The 16,125-nt window shown below is 52.1% G+C and overlaps 1 protein-coding gene across 4 annotated transcripts in view; it reads left to right on the plus strand.

Annotated features, from left to right (window-relative positions):
* ZFAT (zinc finger and AT-hook domain containing) overlaps nucleotides 1-16,125 on the plus strand; it is a 157,450-nt gene that overhangs the window by 41,229 nt on the left and 100,096 nt on the right. For 3 of the 4 annotated variants that reach the window (XM_047783202.1, XM_047783203.1, XM_047783204.1), the window contains 2 exons: nucleotides 2,590-2,841; nucleotides 15,886-16,074. In XM_047783202.1, the coding sequence (XP_047639158.1) occupies nucleotides 2,590-2,841; nucleotides 15,886-16,074 (441 nt within the window). The remainder of the gene's footprint in view (nucleotides 1-2,589; nucleotides 2,842-15,885; nucleotides 16,075-16,125) is intronic. The other variant, XM_047783205.1, reaches the window with a different exon arrangement.

The raw sequence follows: 16,125 nt of genomic DNA on the forward strand, positions 1-16,125 counted from the left end.
TTCTGGCTACGTTACATGGCAGGACTCACGAGTACTTCTAAGGGATGCTCACCCGAGCCTTTGGGTCCAGAGCTTTTATCAAGAAGGGGCTGGATGGCAGATGCCCACGTGGCCAGCTCCTCCAGGAGGGCAGGCTAGTACCTGTTGTCCAGTTTGCCCAGAGGTCACAGCTGATCGGACCTGTTGCAGAGCCCCTGAAATAAATGCCAGTATTAGACCGTCCCGTGGCCAAAGGCGCCAGGCAATGGCAGCCCTGTCAGGCAGGGGCCTCGAGGTCACCCCACAGCCGAGGGCAGAGGCCTGACGTCTCTCTGGGTGGGGTCGCTTCTTCACCGCCCAGCTGCGCCCTCCTGGACACTTCGAGGAGGACCCCCGTCTGCACAGACAGGGTGAGGGGCCTGTCGTCGGGGCCGGGCCTGGGCCAGGGTCTTGTGGAAACGGTGAGGCAGCGTGTCTCTGCAGCTCAGCCGATGGGATGTGCGCTGGGCTTTTACAGCCTCTCCGCGAAGTCTGCTCCCCTGACCGGTAATCGCTGCTTCGGCGAGTCGCACAAGTACCCGCTGTCGTCCAGAACTCGAGGAGGAAAGGGCCGAGGACGGCAAGGCCAGCAGTCGTCCTGACTCTGCCGCCCTCCGCCCCCTCCCCGCGCCCAGGCGCCTCGGCTGGGCCTCCTGGCCGCACACCCTTCCTTCTCCTCCCTAGAATCTCAGTGCCGGCAGAGGGGCCTGCGGGCTCGTGCCCTTGTTCCTTTTTCTTCTGGCCTCTTGCTTTCTTTCTGTCTAGCACTTTTCTCTCCTCATTCCTGACCCTCCCTCCCCACCCCCAGGCAACATCCCAGGGTCTCCAGAACATTCGAGGGAGGCAGTAATTGTGCCTCCTGCTGGCTGCCCTGGCCAAGGAAGGCTCTGGTTTGGAGCCTGCGGTCAATGTTGACACACGCTTGGCACTGCAGCTCGGTGGAAACCCTGCTCCTGTGAGGGCCCCCCTCTCAACTCCTCGCTGGTTCTGATGCCTGGTCTATCAGAGTTCTTGGGGACCCCACGTCAGAGCAGGCTCCTCCATCCAGAGCCCACCCCACGTTGTCATGCTGGTCTTTCCCTGCAGACTTTGCTCCAGAACCTTCCTGCCCTCCTCTCCCACCCCTGTAGCTCTCCTGTCTCATTTGGGAGCGCATGCAACCCACTTAAAGGGTCCTCACGGTGGCAGAGCCATCGCCTTGGAGAGAGCAGGCGGGCCCCTGAACACATCATGGTTCTGTGGGTGACCCAGGATGGTGCTAGAGCCTCGGACCCTCACTCTGCCCTGATGTTCAGGTTCAAGGAGGGCTGCTGACATGCCAGGCCTTCTCCGGGCAGACGTCTCTCCAGGGATGGCATGGTGACCAGGCTGGGCCAGCACCCCTCAGGGTACCCGTCAAGTCACATCACCAAGACCACCCCCCTCCACCTTCACACCAGGACACCCTGCTCCCTAACCTCGCTCAGCATCTTACCCCACCTTCACCTGGAGATGAGCGCCTGCAAAGTGAATGCTGAGGAGGAAGAAATACCCACTGGAAAGTGATCTGAAGCTTACTCCGAAGCAGCTCTGATCATGACATTTAAATCGTTTGGTCTCTAGGAAACTGGAAAAATATTGTTATTGTCTTTAGTCCTATAATTTGTGGCTTTAGATTATAATTATTTTTTCTGTCTTTCATCATCAGAACAATTTGGCTGTAATGACTGTGGTGCCTTGTAATAATCTGAGTAGTTGTGTAACTCATTAAGCGCATGGAAAACTAAGCAGCCTTTGAGGACGCTTCGTGGGGAGGGTTTCTGAGAAGTGGATTTAACTGGAAGTGGTAGTTCCTAAGGAGCCTGATTTGTGAACTGGGGGCCGATGGTCGCAACTTAAGATCCTCCCCGGGCTTCCAGTTGTGGCTCAGGCATAACAAACCCGACTAGTGTCCATGAGGACACGGGACAATCCCTGGCCTTGCTCAGGGGCTTGAGGATGTGGCGTTGCTGTGAGCTGTGGTGTAAGTCACAGATGTGGCTTGGATCCCACGTTGCTATGGCTGTGGTGTAGGCTGGTGGCTGTAGCTCCATTTCGACTCCTAGCCTGGGGACCTCCATATGCCACGAGTGCAACCCTAAAAGGACAAAAGACAAAAAAACAACAAAAAAACCTCCCTGCTTTACAGAAGAAGTGAGTTGAGTGCAAATGTTCTGATAAAGTGCTATTCTTAAATCACATTATTATGACGTTGATTATACAATAGTATAGAGGTGCAAAGATAGTAGCATAAAGATTGTCTGTAGCTCTTCTGGAACTGTTTCAGACTTTTCTGTTTTACTAAAACATGAAGCCAGGAGTTCCCTGGTGGCTCAGCAGGTTAAGGATATGGTGTTGTTATGGCTGTGGCTCGGGTCCGTAGTGTGGCGTGGGTTCAGTCCCTGGCCCAGGAACTTTTGTGTGCTGCAGGTGTGGCCAAAAAATTAGGAAAAAACCCGTGACGCTGAACACATTTCCGCATTTGGAAGTCGAGTGCCTGCCCTGCCCTGTCACCTCGTGTGACCACACGGTGCCCTCTCGTTTCCTTCCTAGAGTTTTCGGTCATGAAGAGGAAGAGAGGCAGGCCTAAGGGGTCCACGAAGAAGCCCAGCCCCGAAGAGGAGCTGGCGGAAAACAGCGTTCCCCCCAGTGAGGACAGTCGGCGGGCCCCCGAGGAAGGGAGCAGCCTGGCTCCGAGCCGCCTGGAGTGCAGCAAGTGCTGCCGGAGGTTCTCCAACTCGCGCCAGCTCCGGAAGCACGTCTGCATCATCGTGCTGAACCTGGGCGACGAGGAAGGAGAGGCAGGTCAGTTTCTCGCCAGGCGCCATCGCTGCTCCCATCCGTGTTCCCTGCTTCGGTCGTGACTTGGAAATGGCACAGTTTACTCTCGCGCCCCCTGTCTGGACAGTGCTCATTTTTGTAGTGGTTACTGGCTGCTACTCTAAGTCACCTAGGAGTTGAGTGTGTCCTCTGGTGGCGGTTGATGCCCACGGGTGCAGGTCACAGGGGTACCTGCATAGATGCTTTAGGGGCGGCGGAGGGGCTCACGCGCACACATGCAGCTGCCCCAGCTCTCTTTTCCCTGCACAGGTCCTTAATGGTGGTTGTGTCTTCTTTTTCTTTTTACCCCTTTTTCGGCTGCCCTGCGGCACATGGAGTTCACGGGCCAGGGACCTGAGCTGAGCCACATTTGGGACCTACGCCACAGCTGCGGCAACCCTTAACCCACTGTGCTGGGCTGGGGACTGAGCCTTTGTCCCAGTGCTCCAGAGACTGCCGATCCCATTGTGCCGTAGCGGGAACTCCCAGTTGTTGTGTTTTAATCAGAGGAGTCAGTGCTAACCGTCAAGGCGGTACTGCTTGTACCTGTAATGATATAAAAAATACCAAGAAGAAAGAAATAATCCAAAATTTCACTGCCTAGGTATAATGTCTGTTACACTGTATAAAAAAAGTGAAAAAAGCCCTTACTTCTGTGTATACTCATATGCATTTTTCAGAAATGAGGTCATACATAATGTTCTGTGATCTTTTTTCACTCACTGATGTAGCAGATAAAATTTTCATGTCAATATTTTTTATTTAACAAGCTGTTTTGTAGCACTTTCTATGTTGCAGATACTTTCTCCGTATTTCACAGTTATTAGCTCATTTCCTTCTCATAGCAACATAATAAACACTATTATCATTCCTATTAATTAATTAATTTTTTTAGGGCCACTCCTGTGGCATATGGAAGTTATTAGACTTGGGGTCGAATTGGTGCTGTAGTTGTCAGCCTACCCCATAGCCACAGCCACAGCAATGCGGAGTCCGAGCTGTATCTGTGACCATCACCACAGCTCACGGCAACGCCAGATCCTTAACCCCTGAGTGAGGCCAGGGATCGAACCCACATCCTCATGGATACTGTTGGGTTTGTTACTGCTGAGCCACAAAGGGAACTCTTATCACTCCCATTTTATAAATGAGGAGACTGAGGCACAGAGAGGTTCTGGCGTTCCCTTATATCACACAGCCCGTTAGGGGTAGAGCTGGACCCTAAAACACACACAGCCTGGCTGCAGGGTCTGTGCTTTTGATTGAGATGCTCAAAAACACTCAGTAAATTTGATGTGTAAAGGCCGCTATGGTATTTCACTGTGCGCATGGGCCACGAGATTTCCTTCGTTGGTCTCCAGTTGATTGACATTGAATATTCCTTTCAATTTTTCTTCTTGATTAAAAAAACAAACAAACCTTAGCTACTCAGGTGCACAATCTTGAGCATTCATTTTCATTTTATTGTTATATTTGTGCTTGTGCCTTTATTATTCTGGGTAAGTATCTAGTAATTTAATCCTTGGGCTAAGGGAGTACCCTTAGGTGTTGGCAGGGCACCCAGGAGAAAGTGTCTGTTATTCCCCATCATCGTCTGTGGCCCTTCATCCACCTTTTTGCTCCTTATCTGGGGTCCATCTTTAGCCTGTGAATTTCACATGCAGACAGTTTTCTTTAGTTATTTTAATTTGTTCTCTCTTTGGTCACCAGTGCACTGTCCACTTGCAGCTCTTGGGGACTTCTGCTTTGTATGTAATTTGAGGCGTTTGTCACTCATGTCCTTGGCTTACTACACTTTTGGATTGCCATATAGGCTGAACATATTTTCAGATTTTATCATTTATCTCTTAATTTCATTTGTAGAATTGCTATTTTTTTCTTTTGCACCTTACTGGAATGTTTTTCTTTTTTCTTTTGGTCTTTTTAGGGCCGCACCCTTGGCCTATGGAGGTTCCCAGGCTAGGGGTCCAATTGGAGCTGCAGCCGCTGGCCTACACCACAGCCATAGCAATGCACGATCCAAACCGCGTCTGCGGCCTACAGCACAGCTCACAGCGAGGCGGGATCCTCAACCCCCTGAATGAGGCCAGGGATCGAACCTGCATTCTCATGGATGCTAGTCAGATTTGTTTCCACTGAGCCACAATGGAAACTCCTCTACTTTACTGAAATTTTAAATATCAGCATTGTCACTGCTGTCAAATGTTTCTTTTAAATTTTTTGCCCTTTTGATCATACTTTAGAACATCTACCCATACCCTCAAATAATAAAAAAATAGCTTTCTCTATGTTCCTTGGTTATTTGTAGGGTTTCATTTTTATCTGTATCTTTGATCCACCTGGAAATTGTATTTTTTGGAAAGTTTTAAGACACACACACATATATATGTTTGGTCAGTAAATGTGGGTGAAGGAATGATCTTCATGAATGTATTTTGGTGGGTAAAGTATTTCAGATCCCAGGGTCCACAGAGAAAATCATAAGGTCTGGTCCTAAGCCTAAGAATCCCTTTAAGATGTAAAACTTCATTTTTTGAAAGCAGTTATGGAATAACAGGAAGTTGCATAGATGTGCAGAGAGCTCTTAGGCGCCCTTTATCCTGCTTCCCCCAAAGGTAACATCTGCCTCACGTCAGGCCCTTGACACTGAGATAATGCGTGAGTGCTGCCATCATTCGCCGCACTCGTAGGTCAGTGTAACCAGCTTGCCAGTCAGGGGACAGGACTGTTCATCACCACAGGCGTGGCCCCCAGCCCCCAGCCTGCTACCACGGGTCTCCAACCCTGTGATGTTTGTCATTTTGAGAATGTCACATCAGCTGAATCACACACTATGTGACCTTTTCAGACTGACTTAGAAAAGCCCCTTTCCAAGCCCTTTGCGTAGATTTGTGATTGAGGACGTTCAGGTCCGGAAGTGAGGGTGCCGAGGGGTCACAGAGCCTGTGAGGGAGGGCTGGGTCCCCCGTCGCCCCCTCCTACCCTTGGCCGGCCCTGCTCCACCGCCTTTGCTTCTTAACCCCAGCCGCAGTTCCCCTTTGCCAAGTCGGTTTTGTTCATCTCAGCTAACTTAGAGGAAGGGAAAGTTCCACCCTGGCTGGTCCCGACGTCTGTTTTGTTTTCTAGTCTGTAATTAGGCCGGCTCAGTGGCTGACTTTCTCATAAGATTATCAGCTTCCTCTAGTACTGAGCTGTGTAGAAGGTGGCTTCGTAGTCCCTTGGTTTGAGGACTTTAATTCAGCAGATACCGCCTGCAAGAAGCTCTGCGTGTTCTTCCCTTTCTGGCCACTGTTGAAGCCTCTCAAACATGCAGACGTGACCTTCTGCCCAGCTGCCTCGTGGCTGCTGTCCCTCTGATGACCACCTCGTGTCCCCTAGTGTGCCAAGCACAATATTATAATTTGGAAAATGCCTGCATAATTGTTTTAATACATGCTCTGTAAAGAGCAATTTAGTGACATTTCAAACAATTGACCTTGACTTTTATAGCTTGTTAAAACAATCGGAAGAAAACAAAATAAGCTTTTCCCTGACACGGAACCACAGCAAGTTAAAATAACATTTTTGATGTGTATTCAACATTTATTTATTTTATTCTGCATTTGAATCGTAAAAGAAACCAGGGAAAGAGATTTTCTTTCTTTCCTTTTTTTTAATGCCATTATGTGGAATGGCTGGTGTTTTTGAAAAACATTTTTCAGCCTACAGAAATCACCATGTCAGGTTTATAAAAGTGACTTCTGAACCTTTCTAAGCTTGTTATTTCTGGGGTCATTTTTATACAAGGAGAGTTGCAAAAATCTGCTCTTATTCTTGTTAAATCCTCTCTAAGGAAGACAAGGCATTTATTTTAAGATCTTAGCTAAGATGCATCTGTAATCTTCATGAGGATTTTTTACGACAGCGTTTCAGGCGTCTTCCTACTGTATTTGTGTTAGCAAAACAGCCGACTTGACAAGCAGCTGCCATGATGGAAAGCTGTTCTGAGCGAGTTGTGTCTGAAAATTTGCAGGTGGAAAGGTAGAGCCCGTGTTAGTCTCTGAGGGTAAAACTCTTCTCCATGGAAAGATGTAGAACAGTAAAGTCTATTTCTTTTCTTTCTTTTTTGCTTTTTAGGGTCGCACCTGCGGCATGTGGAGGTTCCCAGGCTAGGGGTCGAACTGGAGCTGCAGCTACTGGCCTACACCACAGCCACAGCAACGTGGGATCTGACTGGTGTCTGAGACCTACATACACCACAGGGCTTACGATAGCGCTGGATCCTTAACCCACTAAGTGAGGTCAGGATCGAACCTGCATCCTCGTGGATGCTAATCAGATTCGTATCTGCTGAGCCACAGCGGGAACTCCTAAAGTCTGTTTCGTTTTGCTGCCTGTGAATCTTTGTTTCATCTCTGCACTAATCAGGGGATGGAAAGTGCAGCCGTCTGTGACCCCTGGAGAGGTGGGACTTTGAGACAGTTTGAATTACTTTTTTGTGACCCTACCCCCACCCCACTTTCCTCCCTGTTAAAAGTCCACTGCATGTGACCATTCTCTTTCCAGTAGCTTCTGATACCTTGACTAAAATGCAGATAACTGATAAGGGGACACGTGGTCAGGTTGTTCAGGGAAGGAGGAAAGTACGAGCCCTGCAGCCTTGGGCCCACGGGGAGCTCCACCAGGCACCAGAGATGGGCACTGGGTGAGCAGACTGGGCATGGACGAGGCTGCGGAGTGTGGCAGGTGTTTGTTTGCATCTTCCCGATGTAATGCTTCTAGAATTCCAGAGACAACGTAGTCCAGAGCTTCCCATAGGTCTGCGGAGTCCCAGACCCAGACAGTGGGGCTTTGATGCCTACCAGCCCCAGCGGGCTGCTGGGTGGTGATGGTGCCTCCTCTTACTGGGTGTCCCCCTGTGCCTGCTGCTGTCCAGGGGCTGAGCGTATGTTCGCATCCTCCTGCTGGGAGCCATGGTGGGGCTTAGGTGAAGAAACAGGCTCTGCTAGACAAAGGAGGTTGCCCGAGGCCAGCCAGTCATCCCTGAATCTTGGTCCCTTCCACTCCTGAGCTCCAGCTTTTGTCACATGATCCAGTCGCCTTCAGACGCTGGTCCTCTGATTCTCCTCTCTGCCCTGGCCCCGAGTCACCTGACTCAAACCTCCTGTTCCTTTGGTAACTGAGTGGGACATAGGACGTAAGTCAGGCACGGAGCTGGCCCCACGTACCTGTGTTCTCTTTGCAGACCTGTGACTCTCAGGTAACCAGAGGGTGCCCAGTGTTTTTTGCCTCTGCGGGGGGGTAGGAGCGGAGGGGGGAGAAGAGGAACTAAATCCCACCCAGGCAGGACTTTGTGTCAGGACTTCTCAAGGAAGACTTTCTGGTCCAGCATCTTGGTGGGGGCCAGAGCCCTGCTGACAGCCCCGTTGCTCTGTGCTGTCTGCAGTTTAGGGCTGTCTGTCATGTCCCGCCTGGAGGACTCGATGAGAGCCATGGAGCCTGAGACACAGTGGGTGACACAATGGGTGACACAGTGGGCCTCTGTGCCAAGTGATGGCTCTTCCCAGACAAGTCGTAGCTCTGCATTCTGACCCCCGTTTTGGAAAGGAGTCTCTCACCACAATAGCCGATTGCTGAGAAAATGCTAGAACAAATGACCTGTGGCCAGAGGCCCAGCAGCCCTTTAAGCCGGACTTCTGGCTGTGCCTGATGCCTCCTCGCTGTGAGGAGCTGGCTGAAGCCGAGGCTTAGCGGGGTCCTCGCAGCAGCCAATTCTTTTCTCTTGTTTCCTCCGTACCGAGCTTGTGCTGTGGTGGTTGGGCACTAAGCCAGGCTTGAGGCATCAAAGCCAGTGAGACGTGTCCCTTCCCTTGAGCAGCAGAGCCTGGGGACGAGGACTGGGAAGTGAAGGATGACGGAATGGCCAGCCCGATGCAGGGGTCAGGGCAGGACTGTGCCGCCGAGGGTGCATCCTGGAGGGCTCCCTGGAGAGAGGGGCCCTAAGCTCCTTGTCTAAGGCCGATGTGGGGTGCAGGGGTGGGCATTTTCTTCCTGATGGTGCCTGGGAAAGCCCGCAGGTATGATGATGGGAGCGTTTGGGGAGTGCTGGGTGGTTCGATGCGGTTGGTATGTTGCCAGACAGGGTCGTGGAGGGTGGCCGCCTCCAGCTCTGCACATGCTTCTGTTCTTGGCACCTCTCCATGGGGACGCTGTGCTCACAGCAGGTGCTCGCCTGGCTTCCCCTGGAGCAGAGAGCTGGGAGGAGGCGAGCTGGCCTGAGGGAAGAGGGGGGGGCGAGAACGATGCATATTCAGCAGGTTCTCAGCAGGTTTGATAGAATGATCGTGGGCTAATAAACTGCTACATTAGCAGCGTGGAATGAATCGGTAGCGGGGTCCCAGAATATAATCCCTTATCAGTCGGCTGTTCCAACAACTGTTCTGGGCTTTTTATTAATGTGGCTGATAACACTTGACTCTCTGGGGTGTTCTGAGATTTAATTAGTTCTTGGGCAATTCGGAATAGGTACTTTAGACTATTAGCAGAGTGTTAATTATGAATGAGTGCATATGAACCAATTTCTACAAATGTACAATTGCCCGTACAGTTAACTCTTCACCCGCCGTTACCAAGCCACCCCACCTCCCTTGGATGTTATTAGACGTAGGGGACTGACTCTGTGAGTTCCCACCCTACTCGCTGGAGTGTAGAGTTGGGACATGGAGCAAGATGCCTCCCAGGGAACTCCTAGGGCAGGAGAGGGTGGTGAGCAAAGAGCAGGGAGATTTTGAGATTAAAGAAACTTAGTTGAGAGCTTTTATAACAGATTAGCTTCTGTTAAAGTGAGAGGAGCTTATCAGAGTTTAAGGGAGTGTGCGTGTGTGCTTGTGCAGTTTGGAACTGAGGAAAGTGGGAAGATTTTTAACCCCTGCTGTAGATCACTCATTAATTCATCAGCTGCATTGATTAAGCACCTGCTGTTTATGTACCAGGCACGTGGTGGTCGCTGGTGTGTGATGTCAAGTGGATATTTGTGTCGTACAATGGTTCAATTTTGGGAGGCCGGGCAAAAGGATGCTGGCCCTGTGGACTGGCCACTTGAGAGCTTAATAATTTGTAAAGGTGTAGGCAGGTGTGGTGTTGTTATCACAAGGTGTGGAGGGAGGAGTGAGGAGTGACCAGTGCTCCAAGGGAGAGCTGCAGCCTTTGCAGGACGGAAGCCCAGAGAATTCCCCCCGCCCATCCCTCCCTCCTGTCTTCTGCTGCTGACCCTGCTGGCCAAACCCGATGCAAGCCAGACAGCAGTGGAGCCCCTCCCTGTGTGACCCTCACAGGTCAGCCTCTGGGAGCTGGATGGAGAAAGATGGGGGGTGGCCTGGAGGGGCCAGTGGGAACTTAGACCATTTAAAATGGGGTGTGTACTTGGTCTCTGCTCCTTAAGCAGCGCAGCCTCCAGTTTTGTAGCTGGACACTTCCCCGCAAGTGAGGGCGCCATTGCTGTCATGCGAGTGGGGTTCTCAGCACGAGGCACATGTGCACCTGGCTGGGAACTCCTGCTTTCATGCTGCGGTGTGGTCGCTTTTTAAAGGCTGTCTTTCTTTTTTTCTTTTTAGGGCCGCCCCTGCGGCATATGGAAGTTCCCAGAGTAGGGGTCGAGTCGGAGCTGCAGCTGCTGACCTACGCCACAGCCACAGCAACGCCAGATCCGAGACGCATCTGCAACCTACACTGAAGCTTGTGGCAAGGCCACAGTCCAGATCCTTAACCCACTGAGTGAGGCCAGGGATTGAACCATCACCCTCATGGATCCTAGTCTAGTTCTTAACCTACCGAGCCACAACGGGAACTCCTAAACACCGTCTTTGCAAAAGGAAGTGAAATGTAAAGCATCGTGCTAATATTGAAGAGCAGTACTGCACAGATGTCAAGGAATTAAACATTTTAGTTCCCAGATGTCAGTCCGTGACTCTGCAGAACACAGCAGGCTGGGGCGCCGGTGAGGCAGGCCCTTGGCTGCGCCTCTTCCGTTAGTGCAGGGAAGGGATGAGCCGGGCCCAGCCCCAGCTGCACGCGTGCCCCAAATGTGGCCTGTGGGCGACCTCGTGCTTCCCAACTGAGAGGACTCGGTGCCTTCCCTTGGGTGAGCCTCCCAGCCAGTCCCCGTGCAGATTCAGACCAGGGTGTAGAGAGAGCCGAAGCGGTCCGGCTTGAAGGCTGACGCAGGGACTGCAGGGAAGGTGGTGTTTGACACAGTCCTGGTACATCCGTAGCCACGCCGGTTAAAGCCGCATGCATCTGGGGTTCTTGGAGGCTGGCCCAGACCCCACCAACTGTAAATGGAGAAGTCACTCCCATGTTCCTGATTGTTTTGTTGAAATTCCTTAAAAAGGTCACTCAAAATGTCCTGCTGCTAAAAAAAAAAATGTTAAAAACCCCGCCATCCTGTGGGTTTCTGTTGTGGCTCAGTGGGTTAAGAACCCAACATAGTGCCCATGAGGATGTGGGTTCTATCCCTGGCCTCACTCACTGGGTTAAGGATTCAGCGTTGCTGCAGGCTGCTGTGTAGCTCACAGATGTGGCTCAGATCCATTGTTGCTGTGGCTGGGGTGTAGGCCGGCGGCTGCAGCTCCGATGGGACCCCTAGCCTGGGAACGTCCATATGCTGTGGGTGCAGCCCCAAAAAGAAAAAAACAAAACAAAACGAAACAAAATCCTAGTGTTGTGACGATCACAATTCAGACAGCGCCATGCGAATTTGATGGACGAGGGCGCTTCAGCTAAGGGCCTTGTATTGCGGGAGAGCACGTTTGTTAGAGGCTTGGAGAAAAGAATGAATTGTAAAAACGTGATTGAGAAGGTGCACTGTGCACATGACAGTCGAGTTACAGGTGCTAGTTACCGCTCCTGTCGCAACTGCCCTGCGCCACTCAGCAGAGAGGTCGTGTCGCTGTAATGGCACACTTTACTCCCTCTCGGGATTATTGACCAAGAAGATACGAGACAGGCGTAGACCACGCCGATATTTCAGTGTGAAAGCCACTGTTGCTGATGGTGTGAACACTGACCTTCGCCCGTGCCCTGGCCGGCCCACCGCGGGAAGGGCCAGCCTGGGGGTCGACGGCGTCCCTTCTCTTCTGCCTCTTAAGCATCTCAGACAGAGTTCAGCTCTTGTTCCCACTTCATAGCACTTCCCGCTTTCTTTTAGATGGAGTCCTTTCCAGAGCTCAGCGAAAATGTTACAGACATGTCATACAATTTGGAGATAAAATTCTACCTTAAAAGTCATGGAAGGTGGTTCACCTTGAAGATGCTACCTAGAAGACTTGGGGTGTGATTGGGGCCCCCTAGCCGCAGTCCTGCTCAGTGTCTCCATTTCCCGCTCTGGGTGTATTTACTGCCCAGTCCTCATCAGGCACCGAGTCCACCCAGGGGGTCAGCGGGGCAGTGAGTAAATCATCCTGTTACCCCAGCATCAGCCCGCAAGCCCGGTCGGCGGCTGTCGCGTCTGCGGGCCGGATCCTGGCGCGTGGAAGAGCCGCCTTGGCTCACCTAGTTTACTGCCGGAGGGTTTCGTCTCTCGCAGCACAAGCAAGACATTTACCTGTTTGAACAGAACGGAAACCCTAGTTTTCTTCACTCTCTAAGAAATGCCTCTTCATGGCAAGGGGCACGGCTGCGGAGCAGAAGAACTGGGGCCGCATCGGCAAGCGTAAAGGGATTTTAAGTGCCTGGCCCTGGAGGCGGGGGTCGGAGGCTGTCTGTTGCGCCAGGATCCCAGCCATGCTGTCCCCACACCCGGCGCCTCAGCCTGGGCATGTGGGCTGCTCATCTGCACCAAGGAATTAGGAGCAGGTGGCCTCGTGCAGATTTTGGGGACTCAGCTGAGGGCCACTGAGCCTGGTGGGAAGGGTTTTACCCTTAGGGCAGGGCAGGAAGAGGGAGGCGCAGGGCCAGGCCCTGGGGCTGGGGCACGGGGGGGGGGGGGGGATCTACCCCTCCCCTCAGCCCAGCTGCTTCTCAAATGACAGGTGTTCCGCCAACCCCCAGCCAGGCCCACGGGTCCCTTTGGCCCCTGAGAGGCAGTATTAGGCTTTTGCTACTTGACTGCGGGTTCAGCCTATGGCAAACTCTAATTCTTAGGGTTTTTAAAAATGTACACTTACCTATTGCTACTGTGTCACCCACATTCTGAATTGTAATCTGCGGTTAATTCTTAAAATGAAGGGTCATTTTTAAAAGTAAGAAATCCTGTACTATATTGTGTCTGCCTCTTCAAGGCATCCAGTATATTCTGCTGTCATTATTTATGTACATTTATCTCTCAAACCTGCCATTAGACATGCTGAGGTCAGAAATCATAGACCATCACATAGCACTGGCCGTCGCTTTGGGGATAACTTGTTTGGCCCCATCCTTCAACTTTTCAGGAGTCATCCTATCCTTCAGGGGGTGGACTTAGGTAACGGTCTTGACTTTCCCTTTGGCCTTGGAGAGTACAGTTCTGAGTCATGACCTCATCTCTTAGTATTTATAATCAGTTTGCCTTTATCATGTTTGCTGCTGCCACTGATGATATAACTAAGGACCTGTTTCAATCAATTAAAAAAAAAATCCGTGACTCTTTTGACTATTCGATCCCTGGCCTGGGAACTTCTGTCTTTAGGTGTTTTGTTTCTCTTTTTTGGCTGCCCAGAGGCCTATGGAGTTCTTGGGCCAAGGACCTACACCACAGCTGCTGCAATGCTGGATCCTTAACCCACTGTGCCAAACCCGAGTCCCGGCACTCTGAAGACGCCGCTGATCCCATTGGGCTACAGCAGGAACTCCTCCACCAGGTCTAAAAATGTTCGAGAGCCCGTGTTATTGGGACACGCTCCAAAGATTTTCATTTATAGAACACAGAAAATTAAGTGTTTGTTTTGGTCAACCTGCCCCCTTAGCCAGGTTCTGTCCCGAGCCCCTCTTGAGAGCACATGCCTTTGGGCAGCAGGCTGTCCTAGAATCCGTGCTGCTCCACCGTCTCTCCCCCCTTCAGGCTTCTGGGGGCGCCGGCTGGAGGCAGACTTAAACCATCGGAAGCCCAGACTCACTGAGTTGCCTCAGGCTGTCTCCTTTTGACTTCTCCCATTTCTCCAGCTTCTGCCTTATCGCTTCATGGTTCCTCCCTGCCCACCTCCCATTCCAGAGCTTTCCCAGCCTGCCCTACCCTCCTGCCCGTGTGCCCGTGCCATGCCCGTCCATGCACCGCACGCTCACCTCTCGTAAAGGGCTGTGCAGAGCGTCCCTGATGACGCTCCATAATGTTCTGGAGAAGCGGTTCTTGGGCAGGTTATTTCGGATTTGTGGCTGCGATTCTAAGGAAGAGACAACTGGAGTTCCCTGGTGGCTCAGCGGATTAAAGATCTGGTGTTGTTTCTGTTGTGGCGCAGGTTCGATCTCTAGCCTGGGAACTTCTTCTGCATGCCTCGGGTGTGGCCAAAGGAAAAGAGAAAGAAAGAGACAAGCCCCGCCCCTTCCTTGCCTGTATTTCCACGTAGGAACCGAGAATGGCAACACTCAGGACAGGGCGCTCCTTTATTCTTTGCTCTGACAGGAAGCGCCTTTCCCCTTCAGGCTGAGCCAGGCTGGCCCCGTGCAGGTAGGCGTTGTCCTGTCTGTGCCTGGCAGTTCCATTCTCTAGTGTGTTTGAACCCGTCCAGTACTTCCTTCCCAGGTGGCACAGACCTAGCAACTCTTCCCCACTTAAAACGCTTCCGTGGCTGGCCCTGGCCGGGCAGGGTGGCAGATAAGAGGCTGCAGGTCAGCTGTGGCCCCAGACGTGTTTTCTTGGTTTCCTCATTGGTTTAAGACATTTTAGATTAGAGTCAACCTTGAAAAAGCGGAAGATTTCCTGTAAAACTCTGGATTTCCAGTTTTTCTTTAAACAGTCAGAAGGTTTGGTGACTCTGGCCCCGCTGACTCTGCGGGAAAGCGCTGGTTGGAGCTGGGGCCTGGCTCTGTCACCCCCGCCCCCTTGGCCAGCTTTACTCACTCACGCTCCCAAGGAGTCTCCACGAGCATTGGAGCTTCTCCCCATTCTCACAGAAGGAAGATTACAGGCTTCTCATGGGCATTTGAAGACCTCGCTTTCACTCCTCCTCTGTTTTTTTTTTGGGGGGGGGGTCTGTGCTTGCGGTATGTGCTTGTGGTGTGTGGAAGTTCCCAGGCCAGGGATCCAACCCGCACCACAGCTGTAACCGGAGCCACAGCAGTGATAAGCCTGGATCCTTAACCATCTGAGCCATGAGGGAATTCCCTCTCCTAGTTTTGTTTCTATTGGCTGGCTTCTTCATGAAGTTCGCCAGATGGGATCCTCCGTTAATGTCACTCCATGTCCTTAAGACCCGTTCTTGGACTGGAGCCACCGTGGGCCACCACCCCGTCCCTCTCCTTTGCCCAAACAACCTTTCCGTACCTGGTCCGCACGGCCCCCAACCGTGGCTTCACGGATTCTGCCTGCTTATCTGCACTGGAAGGGCTGTCTGCCCGGGCTTCTCACCTCTCAAGCTGAGCCCACCCTCCCTCCCTGCAGTCGTCCTGCACCCCTTCCCATGTCCCTAGCTGCATAGCAGTCCGGCCTTGACCTCACTGTTTGTCTGTCCGTCTCTCCCACCCCAGGGCTTTCCAGGGCAGGGCCTGGGTCTGTGTCCTGTTGGGCTCTGTGTCCACCATGCCTGGCCCATGGAAGGCACCTGATAATGTAAGCTGAGGGAGCGAGTGACTTCTTAGGCTGTAAATCCCGGAGACCGTGTCTTCTCCGCAGTGTTGTTTATTGAGGACTCTGAGGTCTGGCAGGGGGCTGTGCCTGCTGTGTCAACAGGGTGTCCCAGGGCCCAGATGGTGGCCTGTGGCAGGGGTGCAGTGGAGCCCGCAGTGATACATGGCCTGCATGGCAGGGGACCTGTCTGTGTTTCCTTTGCCCCATTGAAGGGTTATGTGCACCCTCCAGTCACCCCCATCCACTCACTGATGAGAAAGAGCATCTTGTACATCTTGGCATTTGCTCCCTAGGTAATGAATCTGACCTTGAGCTGGAGAAGAAGTACAAGGACGATGACCGAGAAAAGGCCCCGAAGAGGCCAAGGACGCAGAGAGCGGAGAAGGTGCAGAAGGCGCCCTTGGGAAAGGAGGCCGCGCAGATCTCTGGAGCCAAGAAACCCATCATAAGTGTGGTGCTAACAGCCCACGAAGCCATTCCAGGTGACCACAGCCAGCGGGAGGGCACAGAATGGGGCTGCATCCTGACAGCCG

The sequence above is a fragment of the Phacochoerus africanus genome, chromosome 6 (genome assembly GCF_016906955.1).
Source record: "Phacochoerus africanus isolate WHEZ1 chromosome 6, ROS_Pafr_v1, whole genome shotgun sequence".
Lineage (NCBI taxonomy): Eukaryota > Metazoa > Chordata > Mammalia > Artiodactyla > Suidae > Phacochoerus > Phacochoerus africanus.